A 27719-nucleotide genomic window follows, 5' to 3' on the forward strand; every position below is an offset into this window, starting at 1 on the left:
GGTGTCTTTTGCGCAAATAAGCGCATATCGCGCTGCTGCTGCTGTTTAGGGGAGGACTTAGGGCTTTCAAGTTGTTTACTCATGGTGGCTCGCTTGTCAGTTCCCTTAGGATTCCTCTGTGGGAGGCCTGCTGCAGCGCCATTTTGGATCCTGGGCATCGTGGGATCTTCTTTGTTCTTCCTGCACTGCATCATGTCTGGACAAAGGAGTGACAGCACCGCTGCCTGCAGAAGGTATTAGTGCGTGTGTGGGTCACCAGGTGCTGAGTCTAGGAGACCGGGAATAGGATCAATGGGCGGGTAATAGTGGGAGCTCCGTGAGATGTATCCTCTCACATGCCGCTCTTGGCCATGCATTTCGATCAGCAGAACTAACACTAGCTGGTTATGTATCCCACCATCTTAAGAAAACTTTAGAGAATGTTGTGCACGAAAACCCAGGGAGGTCAGCAGCTGCAGAAATACTGAAACCATCCCAACTGGCATTAATAATCATGGTCAAAAATCACATCCTTTCCCATTATGGTGTGTGATGTGACATGATCTGAAGTTCCATATCTGTTTCTGCATTATTTACGCAATGTGCGGCTAGTGTATGCTTGGCTGATTAGATGATTGAATACACAGGTATACAAGTGTTCCTAATATGTGTATGTATGTATGTATGTATGTATGTATGTATGTATGTATATGCACACACACATTGAAAAGTGTTCTCAAAGATGGGGTCTTTGTATTTAGCCCTTTACGAATGTTTGAAAAAATTATTGAGCTTCAGATTTTAATCCCAACCTAGGGCATAGTTTGCGGCATTTGACATTGTTTAGGTTTACAGCTTGTATTAGGGGACATGAGCCTTAACACTTGAGGCATCCTTCTCACCTCCTGCTGTACTTCCTGTTTGTCCTCATTATTATCTTCTTTCTCTGTGCCAGATCTGTACAAAAAAAACAAAAATTGCACGATTTGACTATATGGATGCATCAATTTACTTTTATATATGCAAAGATGCAGCATTTACAAGTCATAAACACACATCTACTAATCAATTTGTTCTGACCCAAACTTGTCACATGTACATACTTGGTCACCTACCTTTCTACCAGGTCATGATTGACATCGTGAACTCCATCAGCAGACAAGGAGCTCTCATCCGGCTTTCCCACCTTCTCCAGGAAGCAGAGGGATGGATCTGCTCTCATGGCGCAATAACGCTCATATCCTATAGAGGACAATCATTTTATTATTATTAATATTATACAGGATTTATATAGCGCCAACAGTTTGCGCAGCTCTTTACAACATGAGGGCAAACATTACACTTACAATATAAATCAATACAGGAGGGATCAGAGGGCCTTGCTCGTTAGAGCTTACAATCTAGAAGGGAGGGTCAAGTGGAAACAAAAAGGTAATAACTGTGGGGGGTGAGCTGATGGAGAAAATGAAAAAACAGTTGTTAGGTGTGAGTAGGGTAGGCTTCTCTGAAGAGAAGGGTTTTCAGGGATCGTCTAAAAGTTAATAGAGTAGGAGATAAGCAGACAGATTGGGGTAAGGCATTCCATAGGATTGGAGAGGCTTTGGAAAAGTCCTGGAGGCGAGCATGGGAGGAGGTGAGGAGGAAACTAGAGAGCAGGAGGTCTTGAGGAACAAAGAGAAGTAGTATGTTGGTATTTAGAGACTAGGCTATTGATGTAGCTGGGCGCTAAACTATGGATGGCTTTGTAAGTATTTGTTAGTATTTTAAATTTAATTCGTTGGGTGAGCAGAAGCCAGTGGAGGGATTGACAGAGAGGGGTAGCAGAGATAGAGCGATTGGTAAGGTGGATGAGTCTGGCAGCAGCATTCATGATGGATTGAAGAGGTGATAGACTATGTAGAGGTAAGCCAATGAGAAGGGAGTTGCAGTAGTCGAGGCGAGAGATGACCAGCAAGTGAATTAAGAGCTTTGTTGCATCATTTATTAGAAAGGGGCTATTTTGGAGATGTTGCGGAGGTTGAGGCGGCAAGATTTGGACAGTGATTGGACATGGTGCTTAAAGGAGAGTTCAGAGTCCAGGACTACACCTAGAACCTTGGCATGTGGGGATGGGCTTATAGTTGTGCCATCTATTTTGACAGAGAGATCAGGGAAAGGGGGAAGAGGCATATGGGGGAGGAAAAATTATAAGTTGGGTTTTGGATAGATTGAGTTTGAGGAAGTGGTGTGACATCAAGACTGATATATCTGATAGTAAATTAGTGATACGTGAGGAGACAGAGGGAGTGAGCTGAGGGGTAGAGAAATAGATTTGGGTGTCGTCAGTGTATTGTGGTATTGGAAGCCATGGGAGGCTATCAGCTGACTCAGGGAGGAGGTGTAGATTGAAAATAGGAGAGGTCCAAGAACAGAACCTCGGGGGACCCTGACAGGGAAAGGAAGAGGAGAGGAGGAAGTAGAGTTGTAAAAAACGCTAAAGGTGCAGTTAGATAAGTAGGAAGAGAACCAGCAAAGAGTACAGTCACAGAGACCAAAGGTGTGGAGTTTTTTGAGGAGGGGGTGGTCAACCATATCAAAGGCGGCATAGAGGTCCAGGAGTAAGAGTACAGAATAGTGTCGATTGGTTTTGGCTGTTAGTAGATTGTTTGTTTGTTTTAGGAGAGCAGTTTCTGTGGAGGACGAAATCCAGACTGAAGGGGGTCAAGAAGGCTATTATCAGCGAGGTGGATGCTCAGTCGGTTGTAGACCAGAGACGTTCGAGGAGTTTAAATAAGAAGGGGAGCAAGGAGATGGGGCGTAGGTTGTTAAGATTGGATGGGTCCAGTGAGGGCTTTTTAAGTATGGGTTTGACAAGTGCATGTTTTAGAGAGTTGGGGAAGATGCCAGAAGAGAAGGAGAGATTGAAGATGTGGGTTATAGAGTGTAGCATAGAGCCATAGGGTGAACGTAAGGTGAACATTTGCGAGAGAACAGGATCCAGAGGGCAGGTGGTAAGGTGGACGTTGGCAAGTAGCTTAGCAACCTCGTCTATAGTGGTGGGGTTGAAAGAGGGAAGTAAGGATTGTACCTGTGGGCATGAAGTGTAAAGCATGGAGGGTATCTGAACAGTAGAGATCTCCTCGCGAATTTTAATATCAAATCCGAAAAAACACATTCTTTGTGTATTATTTCACAAATCATTAAAAGTATTATAAAATTACCATTGATATAACTGCCTGATATTATATCTCTTCATAATCCTCTGAAAAATCAAACTAATGCCCTGTACACACGGTCGGATTTTCCAATGGAAAAAGTGCAATCGGATTGTGTTGTCGGAAATTCCGATCATGTGTGGGCTCCATTGGACTTTTTCCGTCGGAATTTCCAACACACAAAGTTTGAGAGCAGGCTATAAAATTTTCCGACAACAAAATCCGATCGGTTAAATTCCGATCATGTGTACACAAATCCGGACGCACAAAGTGTCACGCATGCTCAGAATAAATTAAGAGACGAAAGCTATTGGCTACTGCCCCATTTATAGTCCCGACGTACGTGTTTTACGTCACCGCGTTCAGAACGATCGCATTTTCCGACAACTTTGTGCGACCGTGTGTATGCAAGACAAGTTTGAGCCAGCATCAGTCGGAAAAAATCCATGGATTTTGTTGTCAGAATGTCTGATCAATGTCCGATCATGTGTACAGGGCATTAGAGTAAGCTATTATGAAGTGCCAAATTATCTGGCTCTATTTTAACATGTTTCACACTCTGGGAAGCCCTGCAAGGTGAAATGTTCAGGTAGCTCACAAGAACAGAGCACATGGAAGACACTAGTGTTGTGTTGATGTGGTGGGGTAATGTTCTTTAACACTCCAAGGAGCAGGCAGGTGAAAATGGAGCTTGCAGCAGTAGCTGTAAACTGTGGCCTAGTGTGTGAATCAAAAGACAGACTGAACAGAATTGCAAATCTCTTAGCAGTTTACCTATATAGTCCCTTTTATCTAATCAACTGTGCATTTTAGTCGGATGCCAAAACTTCCACTCTTAAAGTGGTTGCAGAAGGTTTTTTATCTTAATGCATTCTGTGCGTCAAGATAAAAAGCCTTCTGTGTGCAGCAGCCCCATTAATACTTACCTGAGGTCCATCAAGATCCAGCAATGTTGCACGGGAGACTCGGCTGTCCGGGACTCCCCTCCTCATTGGCTGAGACAGCAACATGGTGCCATTGGCTCCTGCTGCTGTCAAAGTCAGAAAACCAATAAGGAAAGAAAGGGGGCAGGCCCGGGCCAAGGCTCCATGTCTGAATGGATAAAGGGAGCTGTAACTCGGCTCGGGTGCCCCCATAGCAAGCTGCTTGCTGTGGGGGCACTCAACAGGAGGGAGAGGGCAGGCGCACCGAAGAGGGACCTAAGAAGAGGAGGATCTGGGCTGCTCTGTGCAAAACCATCTGTCCCTCGGTGCCTCTGCATTGAGAACTGAGCGGTCGAACACCGCCAACACCATGGCTCGGGTTTTCAGAGCTCCCCGAGCAGAGAGCTGCAGACTGTAAGTCACAGCTCTCTGCTCTGCCCCCTCCTCGCTCACTGGAGCGCTGGGCTGTGGAGGGGGACGGCCGGCTCAGGCTCAGAGCGGCTTGCTGAGAGGCTAAGCTGGGTGTCAGTCCAGGCACCTGACGGATCCAGACTTTGTCGTGATGACATGGTGCCTTAACTGACATCTGGGACGTCAGCAGAGAGCAGACTTCAGCTCGCTCTCTGCTGAAAACGGATCACAGGAGTGCAAAACGGACTGCACTCCTGTGCCCCTCAGGAGAAGTACAGTCAAACGAGCTTGGGCTATACTTCTCCTTTAAGGAGAAGTTCATCTTCAACATCAATAATTGTTATACAACAAAGCATCTCAGTTAACAAGCAGTATACAATATGCAGCTCTTAATGTATGTCCTCAGTGGTATTTTTCAGATACATCTGCGATGTCTACAATACAACTCGTGTACAAGCAGGGCTAGTCCAAGAGTAAGGAATCAATATGGGACATACATACCATGCTTAAAAACACCCAGCAGTAGTGATTTGTCAGCTTCAGCATCCCACCAGTCCACAGGTATTTCTACGTAGTCTATATCAGGTAACATTACATCAAGGTCCCTGCAATAAAAAGCAGCTGAATATAAATATTTCCCATTATCACCACAAGAAACAAAATGATTAGACATGAGACTCTGCTGGGATTTATTATATCCATCAAGAATTGCCCTCATTCCGACCATTGCATTTCAAATACAAGCATGCTCATTTCACAAAATTAAGGCCACCCTGCGCCAAGATTGGGGATGAAATTACTTCATCCATGTGCCAAAAACGAGGAAAGTAGGGCAGGCCATACACGGTGCAAACCCATGGTTGCAGGAAAGAAATCTGCACGATTCTCCCATCCCATTCCCAGGGGAATCCCTTCTGCTGAGTCATTGTCTACTCCCAGCAAGGGGAGCAGGGTGGGCAGGGAAAGCCGTCCTTGCTGGGAGAAGACAGTGATGATCGCTAATCGTAAGAGAATCCGGCAGGCTGGTTGACCAAAATTGATCGATCAACTTGGTAACACTCAGCCTGCCCATTAACAGTTCAAATCTCAGCCGGTTCCTGTTGAACCGTCCGAGATTTGAACCATGTATGGCTGGCCTAAAGCTCTTCGTGCCAATCCCAACCAATTCTGTCTTATCATAGTATGTTGTGCACAATATTTATTTAATTAACCAGTAAATCAGCAAAAATGTATGCAGTAGATTTAATTATTATACCACTGGGTTATGCTCTGACTCCAAATGATTGGACACTGGCAAAAAGTTTGACCCCGCATAACCCATTCACTGCATTGCCTCAGTTTTGTCAGCAGGCAATATGGGAGTGCAACAAGAAGGGAGGAACCGGTGTCCTATGATGTACTACACAAAAGGGATTTTGAAAGCAAATATCAACTCCACAAAAAGTGGAGTTTTATTAACCTTACATCACATGACAAAGGGGAGTTAAATTCTCAAACCATTGGAATGTCCAACAGCAAAAAAAAAAAAAAAAAAAAAAAAAAAGACTAACAGGCCCACCAAAACAACCTCTTACTAAGAGAAAACAAGAAGTAAACAGAGAAGGTCCTATAGGACTGAGGCCGGCATCCGTTGAGGCCTGAACAAATACTCAATAAAATTTACAAACGTGTGTGTGTGTGAAAAAGGTGGCAGCTATAAAAGACTTGGGAAGCTAAGGCCTAATGCTAAAAAGCCAACAATGCACCAACACTTTTGATGAAGCCTTCACAGGCAAGAGAGGGGGGGACCTTTCCCTCCAGGTCATGTGCCTGAATAATGACCTGCCTAATTCTCCTGGCAATTGTGAATTGAAAGGCAGCCTATCCATTTTGGGAGCCCTTTTGGTAACACAAACAGAGCATCAGATTGTAAAATCGAGGCTGTGGCCATGAGACAGACTTGCACAGCCCACACTAAATTCAGGAGAGTGGTCAGTAATCACTTTAGGATGCTTGGGAGCTGGTCACTTTAAATGATGGCAGGTGTGTACTGACTCCTATGTAACATGAGTTTGAATGTGATTGCTTAATTCTGAACACAGCTACATTCCCAGTTATAAGAGGGTGTGCACACTTATGCAACCACATTATTTTATTTTTACTCCCCCCCCTCCCAAAAGATTTGTTTGTTTTTCAATTGAGTTCTACAGTTTATAGGTCACATTAAAAAGGTGGAAAAAGTTCTAAATGATTGATCTTGGTCTAATTTTTTTACATCACAGAAACCTGACATTTTAACAGAGTTGTGTAGACTTTTTATATCCACTGTATGCAAGAGGAGCATTTTCATCCTAGGACAGGTTTACCGAACACCCACTCTTCTAAATAGCATAGGGGGATAAGAGGGGGAAGTTTGTAGTCCTTAAAGATAGCTGGGAACAATGTAACCGAATAGGTGTGGAGCACAGGAAGTTATATGCTTACGCGATTTCTGGAAGGATCAACAGTTATGTAATAGTAACATCAATATTCTATTACTGTTAACTTGAGGTTGTGAGAGACTGTCTTACCTTGCATTTACACCTTCCAGAGCTTTGGTAGCTGCGTCCCCAAGCACTTCTGCCTTCAGGTAGTACAGCATTCGTACCCGAAGAAGGACCCTGATTTAAAGTACAGTGATAATTTAACTGTGACAATTATCTTTTGCTAGACAAGAATTTATATACAACGTCAAGCATTACTTTATAGCGGAAGACATCTTAAAATGTAAAATTCAACATTTCAACAAATAAAATATATTCATCCGTATGCAATTGTCTGCTATATCTGTTCAGGTCTACTCACTTGTTACAGTGTTGTTTGAGGTGCTTCTTGTAGCTCTCGTCATGCAGGACAATCTCGGGGTTACAGCTTGCCAGCCAATCAGCATTCTTGATCTCTGGCAATAACATCTGATTCTTCATTTTCTTCCCTTTCCTTCCACGTGGGACAGGGGCTGACAAACCTTCAAATAGCCAACATTATTCATCAAACAGAGCTATGAGCGCTAGGCTTACTTCAGTGTCCTGCTAAAACTGCATTTCAAGGTCTACCTGATCACCCAGGGCCGAGTCTGTTCTTCTGCCATCATGACTGTGCCAGGCTACATTTGTCATGCCACTTTTGTCACTTGACCACTCTGGAACCTAGTAAGTAAATTGGTAGTAGGGGAACTAATGTCAAGCACTAGCAATCTGACTGCTAAGTAAAAGGTGGCTGTTAAAGTGACATTGGACGCAACTTTTTTTTTTCTATATTGGATGCTCGGAATATGACTTCCATATTATTTTATGCTTTCCCTCACCGCTAGTGCCAATTTTCATTGTAAGGGTTCCTAAGCTTTCAGAGTCCTATGAAGCCCTGCCGGAGCCACCCTTACATGCATGTGTATAGACTTACGTCATGATGCTGCCTGTGCCAACAGGTACAGACAGTCCAAGAACAATATACCCACCTCTTGCAGTTTTTTGAAAGCAGCTTGGAATGGCTGTGAATTCACTGGGTTTGGGGAAGTTTGTGGAAACAGGGAGGAGAAGAGTGATGTAAAGGCTAAGCATGTAACAGCACTAAAAGGTAACTGGTTCTGGACATTTATTGAAATAAAATTTTAAACGTGTTGTACTGAATGTGTAGGAATACAAGTATTTGTGCGCACTCCACAGCCCAAGCACATGGGGCATGGCGAAAGGGCTTAGAGAGTGATATCTGACTGCATTGCGGTTTATCAACAAAACTACATCTCCCGCAATGCCCACACTGGTTAGTGTTAGGTCTATTGGGTAGGAATGGGTTTAGCTAGGATTGTGTACCTACGAGCTTGCTATCTTTAAAAGAACAGCTCCCTCTGACTTCACTATGTCAAGCTGCAGTTCAGAGAACACAGCCAGCACAAAGGGTAACAAATACTGCACTTCAGTGACCAAGCTTCTAAGCTTCTACGGTGATACCGGACTACAGGAAGAGAGGAATCTAAATGTATGTCTATCATATAAATGGGCCGTTCATTTCCCTACACACATTCTGCGGTTAAGCTCTGGGGCCCACTGTCTCTGATAGAACAGAGGTAGTTCTCCTGTGTCTGGGTATCAGGGTTCTGGCAGCAGACCGAAAAATAAACTGAGGATCACCTTGTATACCGCATGCCTTGATCCTGGTAGGATTGAGAGGAGATATTTCTGGGGTCATCTGCAAAGTCACTCCTGGGTAAACTTTATATTTAAAAGGTTTCCAACAAATAGCAGTAGGTTACCAGCATGATCCCCTGCCTCTGTAGGCCAAAAACCTTAAAACCTATGAAAATGGTGGTTAAAGTCCTTGACAATCAGCCCACATTCACAGATCCCTCTCAAGATAAATAGTGAAAGCGCTACTGAAGTTCACATTGTCATAAGGTGTATGCAATGCCAATTTTAGCATTGTCAGTGGAGAACCTCTTGAAAGCATAAAATCAAATTTTATGCCAATTTTCCTATATTCTCTGGGAGGAATGCACACAGTGTGCATAGTTGCAGGCTAAGTAAAAGATCAACGTACCCGAGTGGTTCTGCAGAGCCTGGTTGCTTCCACCATCTTTTATGGGAGTGATAAGGTCCCAAATGAAGCTTTTGATCTTGTCATCTCCTTTGTAATGTTTCACGCAATAAACCAGCAAAGCCCTGCAGATCATCTCCATGTCTTTCTCATTTAAGTGCCATTTGAAGCGTCCCAGAGTCAGGATGTCCTTCCAGCGTCCCCAGCTGCAGAAATAGAATCGTTGTCATAGGAGGGAACCCCATTGTGCAAAGCAAACTAACAAATTAACCTTCTGTGCATCCAAAGCATATATTAAACAATAAGTAAACAAGTGCAATCAGAAAGGGCTGCCACCTTGTTAGTATATGGCTTATTGTAGAGGGTCTTTACAAGTCCAAATCATCATCACCAATCCTATTCAGTACCAGTAAGACTTTAAAATATGTCAACAGCTTGATTTTACTTTACACATAGATAGTTAACCTATTAATGCCGGAAGCTCCCGGCCCTTTAAGAGGTTTCTGATGCTGGGAGGTGGGGCAGATTTTCTGATCAGGTGACTGCCGTGATTGGCTGTCACAGTGGTCACATGATCGGGAGCTTTCCGTAAGCCGCCTGAAACTGCCGGCATCATGCTCTTGGCACAGCTTTGTTTACATTCCGGTACGCATATGTGGATGCTCGGCATTAAGACCCACCGGGTGAGAGGTCGCATATATGCAAAATGCTGGCGTGAAGGGGTTAACAGAACAGCTGAAGAATATTATAAGGATTTTATCAGATTTATTTATATAAAAACCAGAAAACTACAAATACACAAAGCTAGCTACAGCTAGTGAGTTTTTGCTGTTTTTATGCAATCAAAACATTGAATTTAGAGCCAGATACTGACGATGTTACTCACATGACATTTGGCAAATCAAATCTATCCCTCCAATTTGATATCAAGTTAAAAAAAAGCAGAGAATCCGGTTTAATTCTTTTAATTAGGCCCATGCCCTCATCATTTAGTTCCCATACTCCCAAGGAGTATGGATACCCCCAGTTAAGAATCCCTGCCCTAGTCAAAACAACTGCCAAACTAAAAGGTTAAGCATTTCATTCTTGATAAAGAAGACCACTTACCCAAATATGAGCAGGTTCTTTTCCACCCTGAAGCATTCTGCCCGTAGATAACGACGTGTTTTCTCGTTCAGTCGCCGTGACCTTGTTGGTCGCTCCTCCGTGTCACTCTCAAGCTCTGAGAATTCCATCAGCTCGTCGTCCTCAAAGGAGTTGTAATGTTTGGTTTGCTTCCTCACACGAGGGCGGTCAATGACTAAACTATCCTAAATGAGCAAAGTGAAGGGGTCAGTTAATATTTGATAAGGGGTAAAATCCTGGTATGCTTTGTAAGAAAAAATCTGCTTACCTTTTCATTCTTGGCATCTGTGTCCAGCTCAGCAATCTTGGCCCATTTCTGCCAGAAGTTAGGGTCATCCAGAGAGATGTCTGTTCTGTTACCAGATGACACAAAACTGGCCTGTGGAAGGAGATTTTCAGTTTAGAGGTCTGTACCTTTATCTTTGGGATCTAACAGTATGTGCAGATGCCCACCACCATACAATTGCCTTCCTGTGGCTTTGGTTGCAAGATGAATAAAATAGTAATTTATATGAAAAGGAGAAGTTCACTTTTACAAAAAAAAAAAAAATTAAAAAAAAATTATAAATGCACATTTTTTGCAGGTAAATATACATTTAATATTTTTTTTTTGGTGGGGACCTGTAATGCCACTGTCCTGCAGACTGTGCAACTGTCCGCCCGTACCTCCAATACAGGCAGGCAGTTACAGTCTGACAGGAAGCTCAGAGAACTACCTAACGTGTTTAACATCGCTCTGATAGTTCATTGAGAACTACAAGCTGACAACCGCAAAGGCTGTCAAGATTTGTAGTTTTCCCATTCACAGAACACTGTGAAAGGATGACGCAGCTGGGTGAGCGGAGCCGATGCATTTGTAACATTTTACACCCTGAATATGGTAACACGTTACAAAGGTAAATTTATCCTTTAAATTGTTTACAACACTGGCAAAAAAAGACAAAGGAACTACCAACCACGTAGCAGATTATGTATTCAATTGATATACTGTAGAAATAAGAATGGCTTAACATAAACTGAGCCCCAATATGATTTTTAGGAATGGGGTGTTCCTCAAGTTGTAGCCAAAGACATTGCTCAAATTTTGGGAATACTCAATTTTATCTATAGCCAATATTTTATTCTAGTGTTTGACAGAGCAAGGAGTCAAACTGTCAGGTTTTTACTGCAGTTGGTGTACCTGCTGTGGAGATTCACCCTCTTTGTCCAGGTGATCATTATCACAGGGAAAGAAAGCCTTGGAATAACAATTTCACAGCTGCCATAAGAATAGGGGGTGAGGTGAAATCATTCAATGGGGACCATTGTTCCACTGAATTATTTCACCGCTTGGATTTCCTCCCCGGACATGCATGGGAATGTGATCAGCTTAATTTAAAATATGCTTTAATATCCATCAGTATTTTAAAATTCTTGTTTCTCTGTATAGCCATAAGGGCCCTTTCACACTGATCAGTTTTTGATGCGCTTTTGTTCGGCATAAGGGCCCCGATGCGCTTTTGATGCATTCCCATTGACTTAAAATGGAATGTGCTTTTGAAAAACTAAAGATGCAGCACACATGACTTCTCAAAGCGCACAGCACCTGCAGAGTAAAGAACTCTTTAGGGTTTAAAGGGATATATTTTTTGTGCGTTTTTGTTGCACTTTTTAAACACCAAAAGCACATCAAAACCTGATCAGTGTGAAAGGGCCCTTACTGTTTTTGTACAGGGAAGCAGCTAGGTTTGCCCACTATGGAGAATCTGCTTCGTAATAATGCACAACTTACTATCTTGTTCTGATGGAAACACAAATACGGTTCCTAGCTTATATTCTTTACTTTGCCATTCATGTATGGTATATTATGTGTAACTCGTGCCTGAGATCTGTAGTACCTGTTATTGGTAAGTGTGAACTCTCTGCAATTGTATGATCTAATGTTATTTCAATAAAGACTTGTTCCGATTTAAAAAATAAATAAATGCACAGCTTATGAATCTTACTGTTGCCATCTATTAATGGAGGTTCTCTTCCACTCAAGAAAAAAAGTTAGTAAGAACACTTAAATGACTGTATTTAATGACACCACCAAACATTTTTCAACTAGATACTATAATAGAACTATAATTGAAATGAAATGTCCCAGCACAACCAAGCTTTTTTGCAACCAGTTTTATTGAATTGTACAAAATGTGGATACGAGTATCATAAAAGCTTCAACGTTCATAAATCCTTTTCTGCTGACTTCATCATATCCTCAAGCAGGAATCCCCCTGCCTAGGGATAACCAGCCCAGTTAAGCCCCAGTTTTTTTTTTTTTTAAAGCAAGCAATGATGAACAGGCAAGAGGGGAAGAAATCTCCATGTCATTTGATGTCCTCCATGAAAAAGATTTTACAAGTAAACCAAAAATTCTAGTTTCTAAAATCATAGTTAATAAAATCGTGCAGGACACAGAAGACTTGACATACATGACTACTTGATTTATCCCAAAGCACTGAATATGAGAGGTGGATAAAACAGCAGCAAGGCAAAACATGTCTATAATTCACAGGGGGGGACTCCACTACAAAATCACCTGCAAGACCTTCCGCCCAAAACTGGCGTCAGCATTGGACTGAACTGCATCTGGCAGAATTTCGTAAACATGTGAAGAGAAAACCAGGGTGCAGGCTTACAAATCTGAACAGAAGAAGCTTAATTCTGAATAGCCCAGGAATAAGGATGAGCTCCGGCGTGTTCGCATGCTGCACTTGCTGAGCCTGCCAGGAAGTCGGCACGGCGCAGCGCTAATCACAACCAGTGAGACATTTCCCAATGTGCGGCTGCAGATATCGGGAAAGGTCTCACTGCCTGTGATTAGCGCTGCGCCGTGCTGATTTCCTGGCGGGCTTGGCACGTGCAGCATGCGAACACGCCGGAGCTCATCCTTACTCAGGAAGCACTGACACTCCTGGTGGAATGGGCCTTTGAAGGGCACATTCTCCAGGATTCAGCTGCTGAAGGCTGAGAAAGCCCGTCTGCCAATTTTCCATGCCAGGAATGTGCATAGCGAAGAAGGCCAGAACTTAATGCCCAAGACAAGTTCAGGTCCGCTTCCTCCTGAGCAGCGCAGATTTATGTCCCTACTTGGTGGTTGATGTACAAGATGTACAAGCAGTGGCAGTGACCCACTGCACCCTGATGGGGAGATAAGACAGACCAATGTAAGAGAGCCAGCTGAATTGCCCAAAGTTCTAGGATGCTGTTCGTCAACTTTCGCTCCTCTGACAACCATTCTCTTAACCAATAGGTTCTCCAGAACACCTGCCTCAGCCCAATAGGCTGGCATCAGTGGTCAAGATCTTTAAATTCATCAGAAGGAAGGATTTCCTGGTATCCAGCATCCACATGGATATGCATTCCACAGCCAATCTGTTCTGGGGAGTCAGATGCATTGTAGAGAAAATAGGATTTTTTAAAACAGCTTACCTGTAAAATCCTTTTCTTTCGAAGGATATCACGGGACACAGAGCCACAGTAATTACTGATGGGATGTCCCAGAGCAATGCTACCTGAGGGGGGGGAACCACGACCAAGTAGGGTGCAATCAGACCTGAGGACCCTGTACCGCTGCCTGCAGCACACTACGCCCAAAGGCGATATCCTCATGCCTTCTCACATCCACCTGATAGAATCTGGTGAATGTATGAACTGAAGACCAGGTTGCGGCCTTGCAGATTTGAGCCATAGAGGCCCGGTGATGCACTGCCCAAGAAGCACCAATAGCCCTTGTGGAATGTGCCCTGATCTGAAACGGAGGAATCTTCTGTTTCAAACCGTAAGCTTGAATGATCAACTGTCGAATCCATTTAGAAATGGTAGCTTTTGACGCTGCCTGTCCTCTATTGGGACCCTCTGGCAGCACAAACAAAACATCCGTCTTGCGGATCTGAGTAGTTGCCCCTAGATAGGCCTTAACTGCTCTTACTACATCCAACGAATGTAGAGATCTCTCTTCCGGAGAACAGGGATCTGGAAAAAAGGAAGGTAGAACAATGTCTTGGTTTAAATGAAAATCAGAAACCACCTTCGGTAAAAACTAGGATGAGGGCGTAGTACCACTCTATCCTTGTGTATAATCAAATAAGGCTCCTTACAGGAAAGAGCTGCTAATTCTGATACTCTTCTAGCAGAAGAGATGGCCACCAGAAAAATTAATTTCCTTGTCAACAAGACCAAAGGAATCTGACTTATTGGTTCAAAAGGCTGTTTCTGTAACACAGCCAGGACCAAATTCAAGTCCCAGGGGTTTAGGGGCGCTTTAACCGGAGGATTAAGACGCATCACCCCCTGCATAAAGTTTCGGACCAAAGAATGCGAAGCAAGTGGCCGCTGAAATAATACTGATAAAGCAGAGACCTGGCCCTTGATGGTACTCAAGGCCAGCTTCATCTCTAATCCCATCTGTAGAAAATCAAGGATTCTACCTATGACATATTTCCTGGGATGCCAACCTCTGGATTCACACCAGGTTATATAAGCCTTCCAGACTCTATGATAAATCATCCTGGAAGCTGGCTTCCTTGCATTAATCAAGGTAGATATGACAGGACCTGAGAGCCCACGACTCTTCAGAACGTGGGTCTCAATAGCCAAACCGTCAAATTTAGCGTTTGTAAGGCAGGATGGAACACTGGACCTTGAGATAACAGGTCTGGGCGTACCGGTAGGGTCCACACGGGGAACCCACCGTCATCCTTACTATTTCTGCATACCAAGTCCTTCTGGGCCAAGCGGGGGCCACCAGAAGTACCGACTTCCTTTTCTGCCTGATCCTGCGAAGGAGTCGTGGTAGTAGCAGAATAGGCGGGAATGCGTAAATCAGTGAGAACCGATGCCACGGAATCACCAACGCATCCGTCCCGCATGCAAGAGGATCTTTTGTCCTTGCCACAAATCTGTCTATCTTTTTGTTGAATCGGGATGCAAAGAGATCTACATCTGGAACCCCCCATCTTTGGCATATGGCCCAAAAGACGTCGGGATGCAGAGACCATTCCCCTGGAAGTAACTGCTGGCGACTTAGATAGTCCGCCTGCCAATTTTCTATTCCCGGGATGAAAACTGCCGATATGCATGGCACATGCATCTCTGCCCAGACTAAGATCTGGTTCACCTCTTTTTGAGCAGCTCGGCTCCAGGTGCCTCCCTGATGATTGACATAAGCCACTGCTGTGGCATTGTCGGACTGGATCCTGACCGGACAACCCTGTAGCCTGATAATCCAGGCTTTTAGAGCTAGATGTATCGCCTGGATCTCCAGAATGTTGATGGGTAAGGTCCTCTCTGTCTTGGACCATACCCCTTGGACCGCAGCCTGTTCCAGAACTGCTCCCCAACCTGACAGACTGGCATCTGTTGTTACCACCGTCCAGGTAACCGGTAGAAAGGATTTCCCCTTCTGCAGGTTTTCGGGTATGAGCCACCAATTGAGGCTCTGACGCACCGCATGCGACAGGTGCATCGGAAAGTCTAATGCCTGAACCTTCTTGTTCCAGGTCGACAGAATACTGTGTTGCAGCATTCTTGAGTGAAACTGAGCATAGGGAACTGCTTCGAATGAAGACACCATCTTCCCTAGTAGCCTCATACAAAGGCGGACTGAGGGACCCTTCTTGGTCCTTACTGTCAGAATCAGCTCTCTCAAAGCAGTGATCTTTGCCTGGGGTAGAAATATTTTCTCCTGGCTTGTATCTATAATCAGACCTAAATACTCCAGTCTTCTTACTGGTTTTAGGAAAGACTTTTCCAAGTTGAGGATCCAACCCAGGTGTTCTAGATACCCGACTGTGGTCCTCAAGTTTCCATTCAAAGAGGCTATCGACAGGTCTATCAAGAGCAGGTCGTCTAGGTATGCTATGACAGCTATACCCTGAGCCCTTAATCTGGCCAGAGGAGGAGCCAAGATCTTTGTGAACACTCGAGGTGCAGTGGCTATCCCGAAAGGCAGAGACACAAACTGGAAATGGCGCCCTCCTACCTCGAAGCGCAGAAACTTCTGATGAGCAGGAAAAATGGGCACATGCAGATATGCATCTCTGATGTCTATTGATGCCAGAAATTCTCCTCCCTGCAGGGTGGGAACTACTGTTCGAATTGATTCCATGCGGAAGGATTGAATCCTTAGGAATCGGTTCAGATCCCTTAAGTCCAGAATGGGCCTGACTTTCCCATTTGGCTTTTGGACCATAAAAAGGTTGGAATAGAAGCCCAATCCCTGGTCCTTTGCGGGAACTATCATAATGACCTCCTGCGACAAAAGTCGCTCTAACGCTAGAAGGAGCGACTGCTTCTTCTCTGGGTCTCTGGGAACATTTGATCTGAGGAACCGAGGAGAGGGGAATTCCTGAAACTCCAGCTTGTACCCTAAGGTTACCGTGGAGATTAATGAATAAAACAGATGAGAATGGAAACGGCGCTGCCCTTTATAGTATTATTGCGTACCAGGTAAAATTGTCACAGGATTCACACCTAAATCCAGGTGACCATGATACATAAAAGCTCCACCAATATTAAAAAATAATACAGTCTAAAACAGGGTGGATCATATATTTAAAGATGGCCAAAGTTTCAAAAAACACCATTGCTTTAAAAACTACTAAATAAAGTGCATCCCTTCAGCGGGGTGGAGGTGTTGACCAATTTGGATTTTAATAAATAAGTGAAGAAAGTTATTATAGTGAGCTGTGCAAAATATGGAATTTAGCCCCAATGTTCAAAAATATTGGGACAAGATGGCGCCCAAAAAAATTTTTTATTAGATAGTAAGGGAGAAAATGTGAAATTTATTACCAGTGTAATATCTGTGTTACCCTTTCATATATATATGTGCAAAAAATAATAAATACAGTAGTGTTTGACTCAAATGTTCAAAAATATTGGGACAGTGTGGCACTTGTGAGACGTGAAGTGTCCTGATGTGTGACGGACTAAAAATTCAGTAGAAACCCTGCCTGTGCATAAATAAAATTAAAAAGGTAAATAAATAAATATTCAATTAATTCCAATTTCCTATCTATGATGCCAAGCAATATGGTTAATTTCATGAAAAGTTTATATATAATCCATGCAGAGAAGAATATTGTAAACCAGGTGGGGAGAGCAGAGTTCGGCTATAAATGCTGTTTATTTCACCCTAGAGGGTACACCGCAGTGACTTCTGTGCGATTTTTCATAAGGTGACTTGAAGCGCTCGCCCCCCAGTGCTGCCCCACTCACCAGAAATAATCACCCCTACAGGGGTACCGAGCGACAAAGTGGGTGCCTTAGGGCGGGTGTTGTTCACTCCAAAAACTGCTTCCAATCCTCTGCTTAGTGCGGTCCTCACGGTTGTTCCAGGGAAAGTGAGTGTTCTAATATCACCATACTACTCCAGCAGTGTACCACCTTTAAACTGTTAGACTCTCCAGATGACCGAAGAAAAGAGAAACACAAGGGGCTGCCTTCGTGAAGTATGTAAAGGTTGTTTATTCCAATTAAGCAAAGAAAAGTCCAAAACGAAAGTCCAAAAAAGAAACAAGCCATAAAATATTGAAATCAAATCAGGCTGCGCTGTATGCAAGGAACGGACCAGCACTCGGAGTCACGCTCACACGTCATACACGGAAGTGGACGCTGGAACGCAAGTTGGGACGCACGCTCGTAATTCGATGCTGGTCCGTTCCTTGCATACAGCGCAGCATGATTTGATTTCAATATTTTATGGCTTGTTTCTTTTTTGGACTTTCGTTTTGGACTTTTCTTTGCTTAATTGGAATAAACAACCTTTACATACTTCACGAAGGCAGCCCCTTGTGTTTCTCTTTTCTTCGGTCATCTGGAGAGTCTAACAGTTTAAAGGTGGTACACTGCTGGAGTAGTATGGTGATATTAGAACACTCACTTTCCCTGGAACAACCGTGAGGACCGCACTAAGCAGAGGATTGGAAGCAGTTTTTGGAGTGAACAACACCCGCCCTAAGGCACCCACTTTGTCGCTCGGTACCCCTGTAGGGGTGATTATTTCTGGTGAGTGGGGCAGCACTGGGGGGCGAGCGCTTCAAGTCACCTTATGAAAAATCGCACAGAAGTCACTGCGGTGTACCCTCTAGGGTGAAATAAACAGCATTTATAGCCGAACTCTGCTCTCCCCACCTGGTTTACAATATTCTTCTCTGCATGGAATATATATAAACTTTTCATGAAATTAACCATATTGCTTGGCATCATAGATAGGAAATTGGAATTAATTGAATATTTATTTATTTACCTTTTTAATTTTATTTATGCACAGGCAGGGTTTCTACTGAATTTTTAGTCCGTCACACATCAGGACACTTCACGTCTCACAAGTGCCACACTGTCCCAATATTTTTGAACATTTGAGTCAAACACTACTGTATTTATTATTTTTTGCACATATATATATGAAAGGGTAACACAGATATTACACTGGTAATAAATTTCACATTTTCTCCCTTACTATCTAATAAAAAAATTTTTTGGGCGCCATCTTGTCCCAATATTTTTGAACATTGGGGCTAAACTCCATATTTTGCACTGCTTCTTTGCACAGCTCACTATAATAACTTTCTTCACTTATTTATTAAAATCCAAATTGGTCAACACCTCCACCCCGCTGAAGGGATGCACTTTATTTAGTAGTTTTTAAAGCAATGGTGTTTTTTGAAACTTTGGCCATCTTTAAATATATGATCCACCCTGTTTTAGACTGTATTATTTTTTAATATTGGTGGAGCTTTTATGTATCATGGTCACCTGGATTTAGGTGTGAATCCTGTGACAATTTTACCTGGTACGCAATAATACTATAAAGGGCAGCGCCGTTTCCATTCTCATCTGTTTTATTCATTATGTAATTAGACCCTAAGGGGTACTAATTAGAGATTGGCAGCAGCTCTCATTCTGTCCTAAGCGCGGATCTATCTACTTATATTTACCGTGGAGATTACCCATCTGTCCTGGAAGTCCTCCTGCCAGAGCTCTGAGAACTGTCGCAGTCTTCCCCCCACTCGAGTGAGCGGGGGCGCCCCCTCATTCAGAGGTCTTAGTGTTTTGCCTAGTAGGCTTCTTTCCCCAGGACTTCTTTTGTCCCTGGGGTTGACTCTTGTCTCTGGACCCCGATGGAGGCGGCCGTCGAGACTGCCTGGAGGCTGAAGCCCCCGGCGCTGGGGAAAGAGTCCGTTTGAAAGAGGGACGCTTACTCTTCTTCTTGACAGGTAAGAGAGTGCTTTTCCCACAAGAGATTCTCTTGATATAGTTATCCAAGTCCTCTCCAAACAACCTTGCACCACGAAATGGAAACCCAGCCAGTAGCTTCTTACATGGTGCTTCGGCTGACCAATTTTTCAACCATAGGATTCTACGTATATGCACCAACCCCAGTGAAAGACAGGAGGTTTGCACAATAGAATCTCTAATGGCCTCAACCACAAAGCATAAGGCCGCTGGAATGTTAGCAAACCCCTGGGCCTGCTGTTCAGGTAATACTTTGATGACCTGCTTAAAGTGGAGTTCCACCCAAAAGTGGAACTTCCACTCATCAGGTTCCTCCCCCCCTCCGGTGACACAGTTGGCACCTTTCAGGGGGGAGGGGGGTACAGATACCTGTATATTACAGGTATCTGTACCCACTTCTGGCGTAGATAGCCGCAGAATCTGCGGTTATTTACGCCACTTCCTGCTCCCTCCCCGCTGCCTGCTGGGAAACACACGGGTCCCAGAGGCAGCAGGGAGCATTCGTATTGCGCGGCGCGACTCGCGCATGCGCAGTAGGGAACCGGGAAGTGAAGCCGCACGGCTTCACTTCCTGATTCCCTTAACGAAGATGGAGGCGGCAGCACCCAAGGACGGAGAGACGCTTTGGCCTCGGGTGCCGACATCGCGGGCGCCCTGGACAGGTAAGTGTCCATGTTTTAAAAGTCAGCAGCTGCAGTATTTGTAGCTGCTGACTTTTAAAAATTTTTTTTTCGGCGGCGCTCCGCTTTAACATGGTCTCTTAAGTATTGACAGACTCCAATCGCTGCTACTGCAGGTTGGGCCACTGATCCTGCTAAGGAGAAAACATCCTTCAATAGGGATTCCATCCTTTTATCTACAGGATCCCTGAGCATCTGAGCATTGTCTACAGGATATTATTTACGGAGGAAATGGCGGCATCAATAGCCGGTATTCCCCACATTTTAATAAACTTTTCTTCCATCGGATAAAGTGTTGAAAACTTTCTCGGTGGAAAAAAAACGTTTGTCTGGGTGATCCCACTCAGAATAAATAAGCTTTTCAAGTAAAGTATGAACAGGAAAAGCATGTGCTGCTTGGAAAGGTTTCAGTGACCCCAAAGCAGAAGAGGATTCTTTAGCAGTTTCAGGTATGGGCAACTTAAATGTGGAGCGGACCAATCCAGTGAGGATCTGCACTAAGACTTTCTCCTCTTGGGAAGTCGCAGAGGGTCCCTCTCCACCTGAATCCTCCGAAGAGGAATCATCCATCCCATCCCGATCCTCTGAAAGGGATTCATCTCCTTTATCCCAGAGCTCCTCTGTCTGAGGGTCTTGGGGAACAGAGGAAAGCCTAGTGCGTTTTCTTCCACTGAGTGAAGACGTAATCACGGCCATTAATCTTTCCTCTAGACCATTAATGGTTGAGGAAAAAACCTCTTGTGTAATATATACAGGGGCTGAAGTGCCAGAAGCAGGTGTAGCCCCTGACCCCGATGGCTCTCCCTGGCTAGCCGTCCCTGGCCCATCTTTAGGCTGGGAGGATGCTGCCGACAGGGGGCCCTCAGAACCTGAACGAGATCCCCTAGTGTCTCTGGTTCCTGGGGTGCTTGAACCTCTTCTGCCCATAGTGCAAAGCAACAAGGTGTGAGGTATACAAATGAGCTGAGCGATGTAGTCTGGCTAAAAGCCTTGCTACCCAATGCTCAGTCTGGTGTTACTTCAGTAAATGCTGCCTAGGAGAATGCCTGTGTCCCACCTTACATGCGACCGTCAGCTCTGTGTCTCTCAGAAGGCTGTGTGCACCTGTACAGAGTGCCTCTAATAGCCTGCAGCTGGCCTGAGTGGGGAGTCTAAGCACTCAGTGCTGACGTCCCGCCCCTCCCCCTCTACCGCCCCCCCTTCGAGTTTTGAAAAAAAAAAACAAGCGCTTCCCACGCTGGCCGACTCTCCTGTCATGCTTCTGGAGGAAGGCTGGGAGCGGGGGGGGGGGGGGACTGGTACAAGATCTGCCTGAACGGCTATCTTGAGAGATGGTGGCCATTAGGCCGCAAAGCCCGGGTGGTATAACCACTTTCTAGACCCCTGTGGCCCCTCTCTAGCCTGGGGGGGAACATTCAAACATGAGAAATCCCCCTTTCCACCTTACCTGTTTGCAGCCTGCTTGAGACACTGGGACATAAACAGCGATTACAACACCTGAGACAGAGTCAGCATGTGCAGGTTTGTGCTCTTGGCAGCCCCCGGTGGTCACAATAGGCATAGCATGCATTTACCTTAAAGGAGAAAAGCCACTAGAACTCAAAAATTCTGTGGAATCTCCTCTTACCTTATCCAGCCGCAGGGTAATCTTCACCTCTCACGGTGGGCTCCGTTTGAAAAAACCGTCAGAGACTGGGGCCCCCATCAGTAGGGGGATCCAACAGTTCTGGGACCGTAAAGCACCTCGCCAGAAATTAGGAAGTTTAAAGCCATTTTCTGATCTGCGGGGTCCAGCTCTCTAAAAAGAGAAGCATTACGGGTAAAACCTCGTTTCTTCGGACACGAGGCCCGGGTACCATTCAATTCGGCCATGAAAAGACACTTTGAATGGATCCGGTTCGCCTGGCTTGCCCCAGTATAGGATCTTAGGATATTCCCTTTGGAGCTCAGCACAGGACATCTTTACACGTCCATCACCTAAGACACTGGCGTAAAAACTGAGGTATCCCTGCAAGGGGGAGGGATTATATAGGGGGTTGAACTTCCTGATAGGGTGTGCCAGTGTCCAATCACCAGTGATACCTATATAACCCATCAGTAATTACTGTGGCTCTGTGTCCCGTGATGTTCGAGAAAGAAAGAGTACTAATGTTTGTCCCAGACTGACAGGGATCTGCTACCATTTCCTCTAATACCATCATGCATGGTCAAGGTACTTTGCAACAACCTTAGGGGCTCCTGGGAATGTGGAGACTGGCATTTCTCTTGTGGAAGGGAAGTAGTACTTTCACCTGTGCCATGTTGAGTACTAATGCTAAGTAACTTAGATGTTGTGTTGAAACCAAGGTGTACTTCTGAAGGTTAGACACTCAGCCAAATTTCTCCAGGACTTGTAAAGTCTGCTGGGCATTTGAAGTCAGTTTCTGAACAAGCTGCTTGTGAGAAGCAAGTTACCAGGTACCAGCCACCCAGCTGAAAGAAGTGTTGGCCTATGCCAAAACACCTATGTGGCAAGTCACCCCCCAGGAGACAAGTGTCCGAATACTTGCTGTTAAATTAGTGACAACTGCAGCTGTGCAGGACTGAAGGTAGAATGGTGCTGAATCAGCATTAATTCCAGTGTGATGCAACCAGTGCAGGACCAGGAGCTCAAAATGCAAGTGTACTGCACCTGGAAACTGGCAAAAAAATTGTGCACATGCATGTGCAGGGGAGTGCCACACCAACCCTTTGGGGGTGGGGGGGGGGGGGGGTAGGGGGGACTACTACCGCATGCTTCATTATTACATCAAAGGCAGTCACCAGTCCATAGCTACAGAGCCAGCAGGCCCAACCTTTACCCATAGCAGGTGTTCCTTGCAGGTTCATCAGGTACTTGACTGCCCTCCAGGGGGAACACTGCCTTGGGCCTAAATAGCACCCTGCTGGTAAGGTCACCAGATATACTGCACCATGGAGACTGTGGCTCGCAGGATTTAGCGCCGACTTGAAGTTCTCATCCCCATAAGGTGTGTTTGGAACAGACCAGGTAATCAGGAGTAAGCCCTGACAAGGAAAATCTTCACAGAGCTATCTGTAGGCACATCCCTCACCTAAGGACACTAGTTAACTCCGATTATGAAAAATTATAAATAAATGTTTATCTTGCTCCTGCATTACCTTGGCAAATGTTGAGCCTTTCCCTTCAGACTGGATAGTGATGGTTTGTGTTCTACGCTGCAGAATCTGATCAATGTCTTCTTCACAGAATTTGGAACCTTCATCCTCTTCATCCATCAGAGCACCATATGCTCCCTTCCGGAGAAGATCCTCAACCTCAATTTTGGACAACGGTTGCACCTAGAGAGGAGTAAAGTAACACATTTGGGAGACCTGCAAAACCTCAGAATTGTAATACACAAATTAAAGAGGATTTCAGCTTAAACAATGTTTTTGAAAACTACAAAAAAAAAAAAAAAAAAAACAAACATATCTGAACTCATATGTTAAGAAGATTAGGCTATAAGAAGGAAGACATAACATGAATCATGGAACCATTTGTTATCTTTAGTTTGGAAACCTGTCCACTCGGCCAAAGAGGCCTGCCACTGTACAGCAGTGACGTAAGGACTGGCAGATTAAACTACTTAGTGCAGGGAGCGAACAGCACACTTAAATGCCAGTGTCTGGAGATCAACTGCAGCGATCTGTAGCACAGGCCATAGGAGAGGTAAATATTCTTTGAAAGGAACAATTTATTTTAGTAATCGAATAATGCATGATACTTACCCCATTAGTGTTTCCTTTTCTGTTGATGTCCTGTAGAACTGCCTTGTCCAATCCTAGTTTTAAGCTTGCCTTGTCAAACATCTCCCGCTCGTAAGAGTTCCTTGTTATCAGACGGTACACTTTCACCGCCTTGCTCTGACCAATACGATGACAGCGTGCTTGGGCCTAGAAACATCAGACACAAGGCAAAATAGTCAAAACAACAGAATTTAAAACAAACAATTTAGGATTCAAATTCTTGTCTCCAAAGAGTCTGAAAGCAGGGCATTACAAACACTGAAATATTGTAGGACCAGTAACTACAGGAGGTTTTCAAACCAAAGAAAAAAAAATTACAACCTCAGAGCCATGAATATAAAATACAAAAAACAAAACAAAAAACTTTTGCTCCCATCTCTAACAGGAAACAATCCTTCCCGATTTCCACAGGCAACTGGATACTCCCTGGATCAACAATGCACAATGGCATTTCTCACAAATGTTGGCAGCAGTTACAATGTGTGCATTGTTATTTTATTTTTATGTTCAGCTGGCAAACAATGAAAAAAAAATCAAACAAACAAACTACCACTTACAGGTTCCTCCATCCAATAAACATTTTCCAACATGCCCCTTTGGCAGAAGTCGATTAAACAGCTAACTTCAGTTTAATGGGGGAGCCCACATACTGATCGAAATTTAGTTGATCCCTGCTGGACCGATCAGTATATAGGCAGCTTTAGAAACACATCCAGTTCCCTTCACACCCCTACCTTCTTTATGGTCTCACTTCAAAGAGCAAATAGGTTCAGTTCAGCAAATCTTTCTTTTTAAGAGGCCTATGTTTCTATGCCCTTATAAATTTTGTTGCCCTTTGCTGAATTCTTTCTAGTTCTGCAACATCCGAAAATTGGGGGGGGGGGGGGGGGGAAGCGTTTTTCTGTTCTAAGATTTTGTAAATAAATAACCGTTCTTTCATACATTTAGGCCAAAACGTATATGGCTACATTTCTTTGGTGAAAATAATGCAAATCAGTGTAAATTATTTAGTCTGTAGGAAAGTTATAAAAGTTCACAAACTATAGCATATACTGTATCTGAAAATCAATCAATCCTGTACTGTATGTACATATGTATCTCATATCTCGAGGCCCGAAAATGCCAAGACAGTACAAATATCCCCCAAATTACCAATTTTTGTAAAGTAGACAGTCCAGGGTATTTAGTAAGAGGCATGGCGAGTTTGAGGTTGTAATTTTTTTCACAATTTTTTGAAAAATTAAGAAATTTAACCACTTCAGCTCCGGAAGGATTTGCCCCCTTCCTGACCAGGCCATTTTTTGCGATATAGCACTTTATCGCTTTAACTGACAATTTGCGCGGTCATGCGACATTGTACCCAAACAAAATTGATGTTTTTTTTACCCACAAATAGAGCTTTCTTTTGGTGGCATTTGATCACCTCTGTGATTTTTATTTTTTGCGCTATAAACAAAAGAAGAGCGACAATTTTGCAAAAAACACAATATTTTGAAGTTTTTGCTATAATAATTAAAAAAAAAAAAAACAAAAAAAAAACAAAACAAAAATTTTCCTCAGTTTAAGCCAATATGTATTCTACATATTTTTGGTAAGAAGGAACAAAATACAAAAAAAATTAAAAATCGCAATAAGCGCATATTGCTAGGTTTGCACAAAAGTTCTAGCGTCTACAAAATAGGAGATAGATTTATGTAATTTTTATTATTTTTTTTTTTTTTTTTTTTTTTTTTTTTTTTTACTAGTAATGGCGGTGATCTGCGATTTTTTATTAGGACTTCGACATTGTGGCGGACAGATTGGACACTTTTGACACTATTTTGGGACCACTGACATTTATACAGCGATCAGAGCTAAAAATAGCCATTGATTACTGTATAAATGACACCGGCAGGGAAGGGGTTAACACTAGGGGGCGATCAAGGGGTTAACTGTGTTCCCTGGGTGTGTTCTAACTGTAGGGGGATGGGACTGACTAGGGGAGGAGAGAGATCAGTGTTCATAGTTAGTATGAACACACAATCTCCCTCCTCTCCCCTGAGAGAACCGGGATTTGTGTGTTTACACACACAGATCCCAGTTCTCGCTCTGTCACGAGTGATTGCGGGTGCCCGGCGGTCATCGCGCCTGGCGGACACGCGCATCGGCTCCGGGGACACACGGCGGCGCACACGCCTGCTGCGTCCTCCTAAAGGATTTGCCCAGCCGAGCCAACCTGTCGCACTATAACTGCGAAAGCTGGTCGGCTAGTGGTTAAAAAAGGAATTTGCCACCTTTTATTTATTTTTATGACACGGTCAACCAGTACAGTACAGCGTCATCAGATGACTGGTGTGGCAGTGATGTAGGACAGTGACTGGTTACAGTATGTAAAAAAATGTTTTCTTTTACATTTTTTTTTTTTTTTTGCATGCTGTGACAAGAGCAACACTATACTACTCTGGGGAGGTGATCAGGATTTATTTTCTGTACACTACGATTATTGATAAGTTATTACTGTTATAAGCAACCATTTTTACTGAATGAAATCGATTCATTGTTTACCATTGTGATTAGCTGTGATTGGCCACAACTAATCACATGGTACATATGGGCTGTGATTGGCCCTGTCTGTACCCATGTAATCACTGTGACCAATCACAGAGATCAACACAATAGTACACAATGAATGACACGAATGGAAGCTATCCATTGTGTACAATTGTTGTGTGATCTGCTGTGAATAATCACAGCAATCACATGGTACCGGCAGTGGCCGATACACTGATCTGTTATCTGCTGTGTCTGCTGGACACAGCAGGTGACAGGTAACCCCGCAGAGCAGCCTGTAGGGCGCACGCGTGGTGCGCTCTGGGCAGGACATCATATAATGTCCACCCAGCCGTCATTGTACTATAGGCCGGATGGGAACTCATTAAATCCAATCCAGTTATGTGATCCTGCAGCTCCAGCTCCTGTGTCAGCGAGTGGCTGCTGCAGGGGAGAGGAGGGAGCACTCACAATGCCTGGGCCATGGGAGCCTACGCGTGATGTCACGGCTCCAGGAATTCAGTTGTCGTTCAGCGCTCCTTTACAGAGGGGAGCTGTAGCTCCAGGAAAAAAAAAAAAGAAGTAAACAGATCCTTTTTACTCAGGATATGCAGGGTAGGGAGCAGGAGGGGGAGAGGATGTTTTTAAGAATAGTTAGCATTAGGCTTTTCTTCCACTTTAATATTCAAATTAGCCAACACCTAATTCAGATACGAACAAATTTGTTGTCTGTCACCTAGATCTGAGCAATTATGGCATGCTGAAATGTGGACACACTCTACACCAGGCATGTCCAAAGTCTGGCCCGCATTCCGGTTTCGAACGGCCAACCTGGTAATCTTTTGTGGCCCCCCAACGAATTCCCGAGCGCCGGGGGCCACAAAAGATATATATGCTGGCTGCCTTGGAGGGGGCAGGACAAGTACCGTACACACAGGAGAATTTCCTGTTTACACGGCAGCCTCTGTAATAGGAAGTCCCATCTCCTGCGCTGCCATGGGACGACTGTTCTGTCCATCATAGGAGGCAGGACTTTATATTAAAGAGGCTGCCGAGAAAACAGATTCTCCTGTATGCAATCTGTTGGCGCTTGTCCCGCCCTCCTCCCTGTCCCTTCCGAGGCTACACTCATGGCAATGGGGGTGCTGCATTCATGGCAAGGGGGGTGCTGCATTCATGGCAAGGGGGGTGCTGCATTCATGGCAATGGTGGGGCTATGGCGAGGCTGCACTCATGGCAATGCGGGGGCTGCACTCATGGCAATGCGGGGGCTGCACTCATGG

The 27719-nt window shown here is 44.3% G+C and overlaps 1 protein-coding gene across 4 annotated transcripts in view; it reads right to left on the minus strand.

Annotated features, from left to right (window-relative positions):
- CHD6 (chromodomain helicase DNA binding protein 6) overlaps positions 1-27719 on the minus strand; it is a 218600-nt gene that overhangs the window by 57362 nt on the left and 133519 nt on the right. For all 4 annotated transcript variants that reach the window (XM_073606328.1, XM_073606324.1, XM_073606325.1 and 1 more), the window contains 10 exons: positions 23890-24054; positions 23281-23460; positions 10449-10559; positions 10163-10365; positions 9059-9261; positions 7331-7490; positions 7057-7146; positions 5009-5112; positions 1095-1221; positions 882-936 (listed from right to left, as the gene is read on the minus strand). In XM_073606328.1, coding sequence (XP_073462429.1) covers positions 882-936; positions 1095-1221; positions 5009-5112; positions 7057-7146; positions 7331-7490; positions 9059-9261; positions 10163-10365; positions 10449-10559; positions 23281-23460; positions 23890-24054 — 1398 coding nt within the window. The remainder of the gene's footprint in view (positions 1-881; positions 937-1094; positions 1222-5008; positions 5113-7056; positions 7147-7330; positions 7491-9058; positions 9262-10162; positions 10366-10448; positions 10560-23280; positions 23461-23889; positions 24055-27719) is intronic.

This window comes from Aquarana catesbeiana, linkage group LG12, assembly GCF_042186555.1.
Source record: "Aquarana catesbeiana isolate 2022-GZ linkage group LG12, ASM4218655v1, whole genome shotgun sequence".
Taxonomy (NCBI): domain Eukaryota; kingdom Metazoa; phylum Chordata; class Amphibia; order Anura; family Ranidae; genus Aquarana; species Aquarana catesbeiana.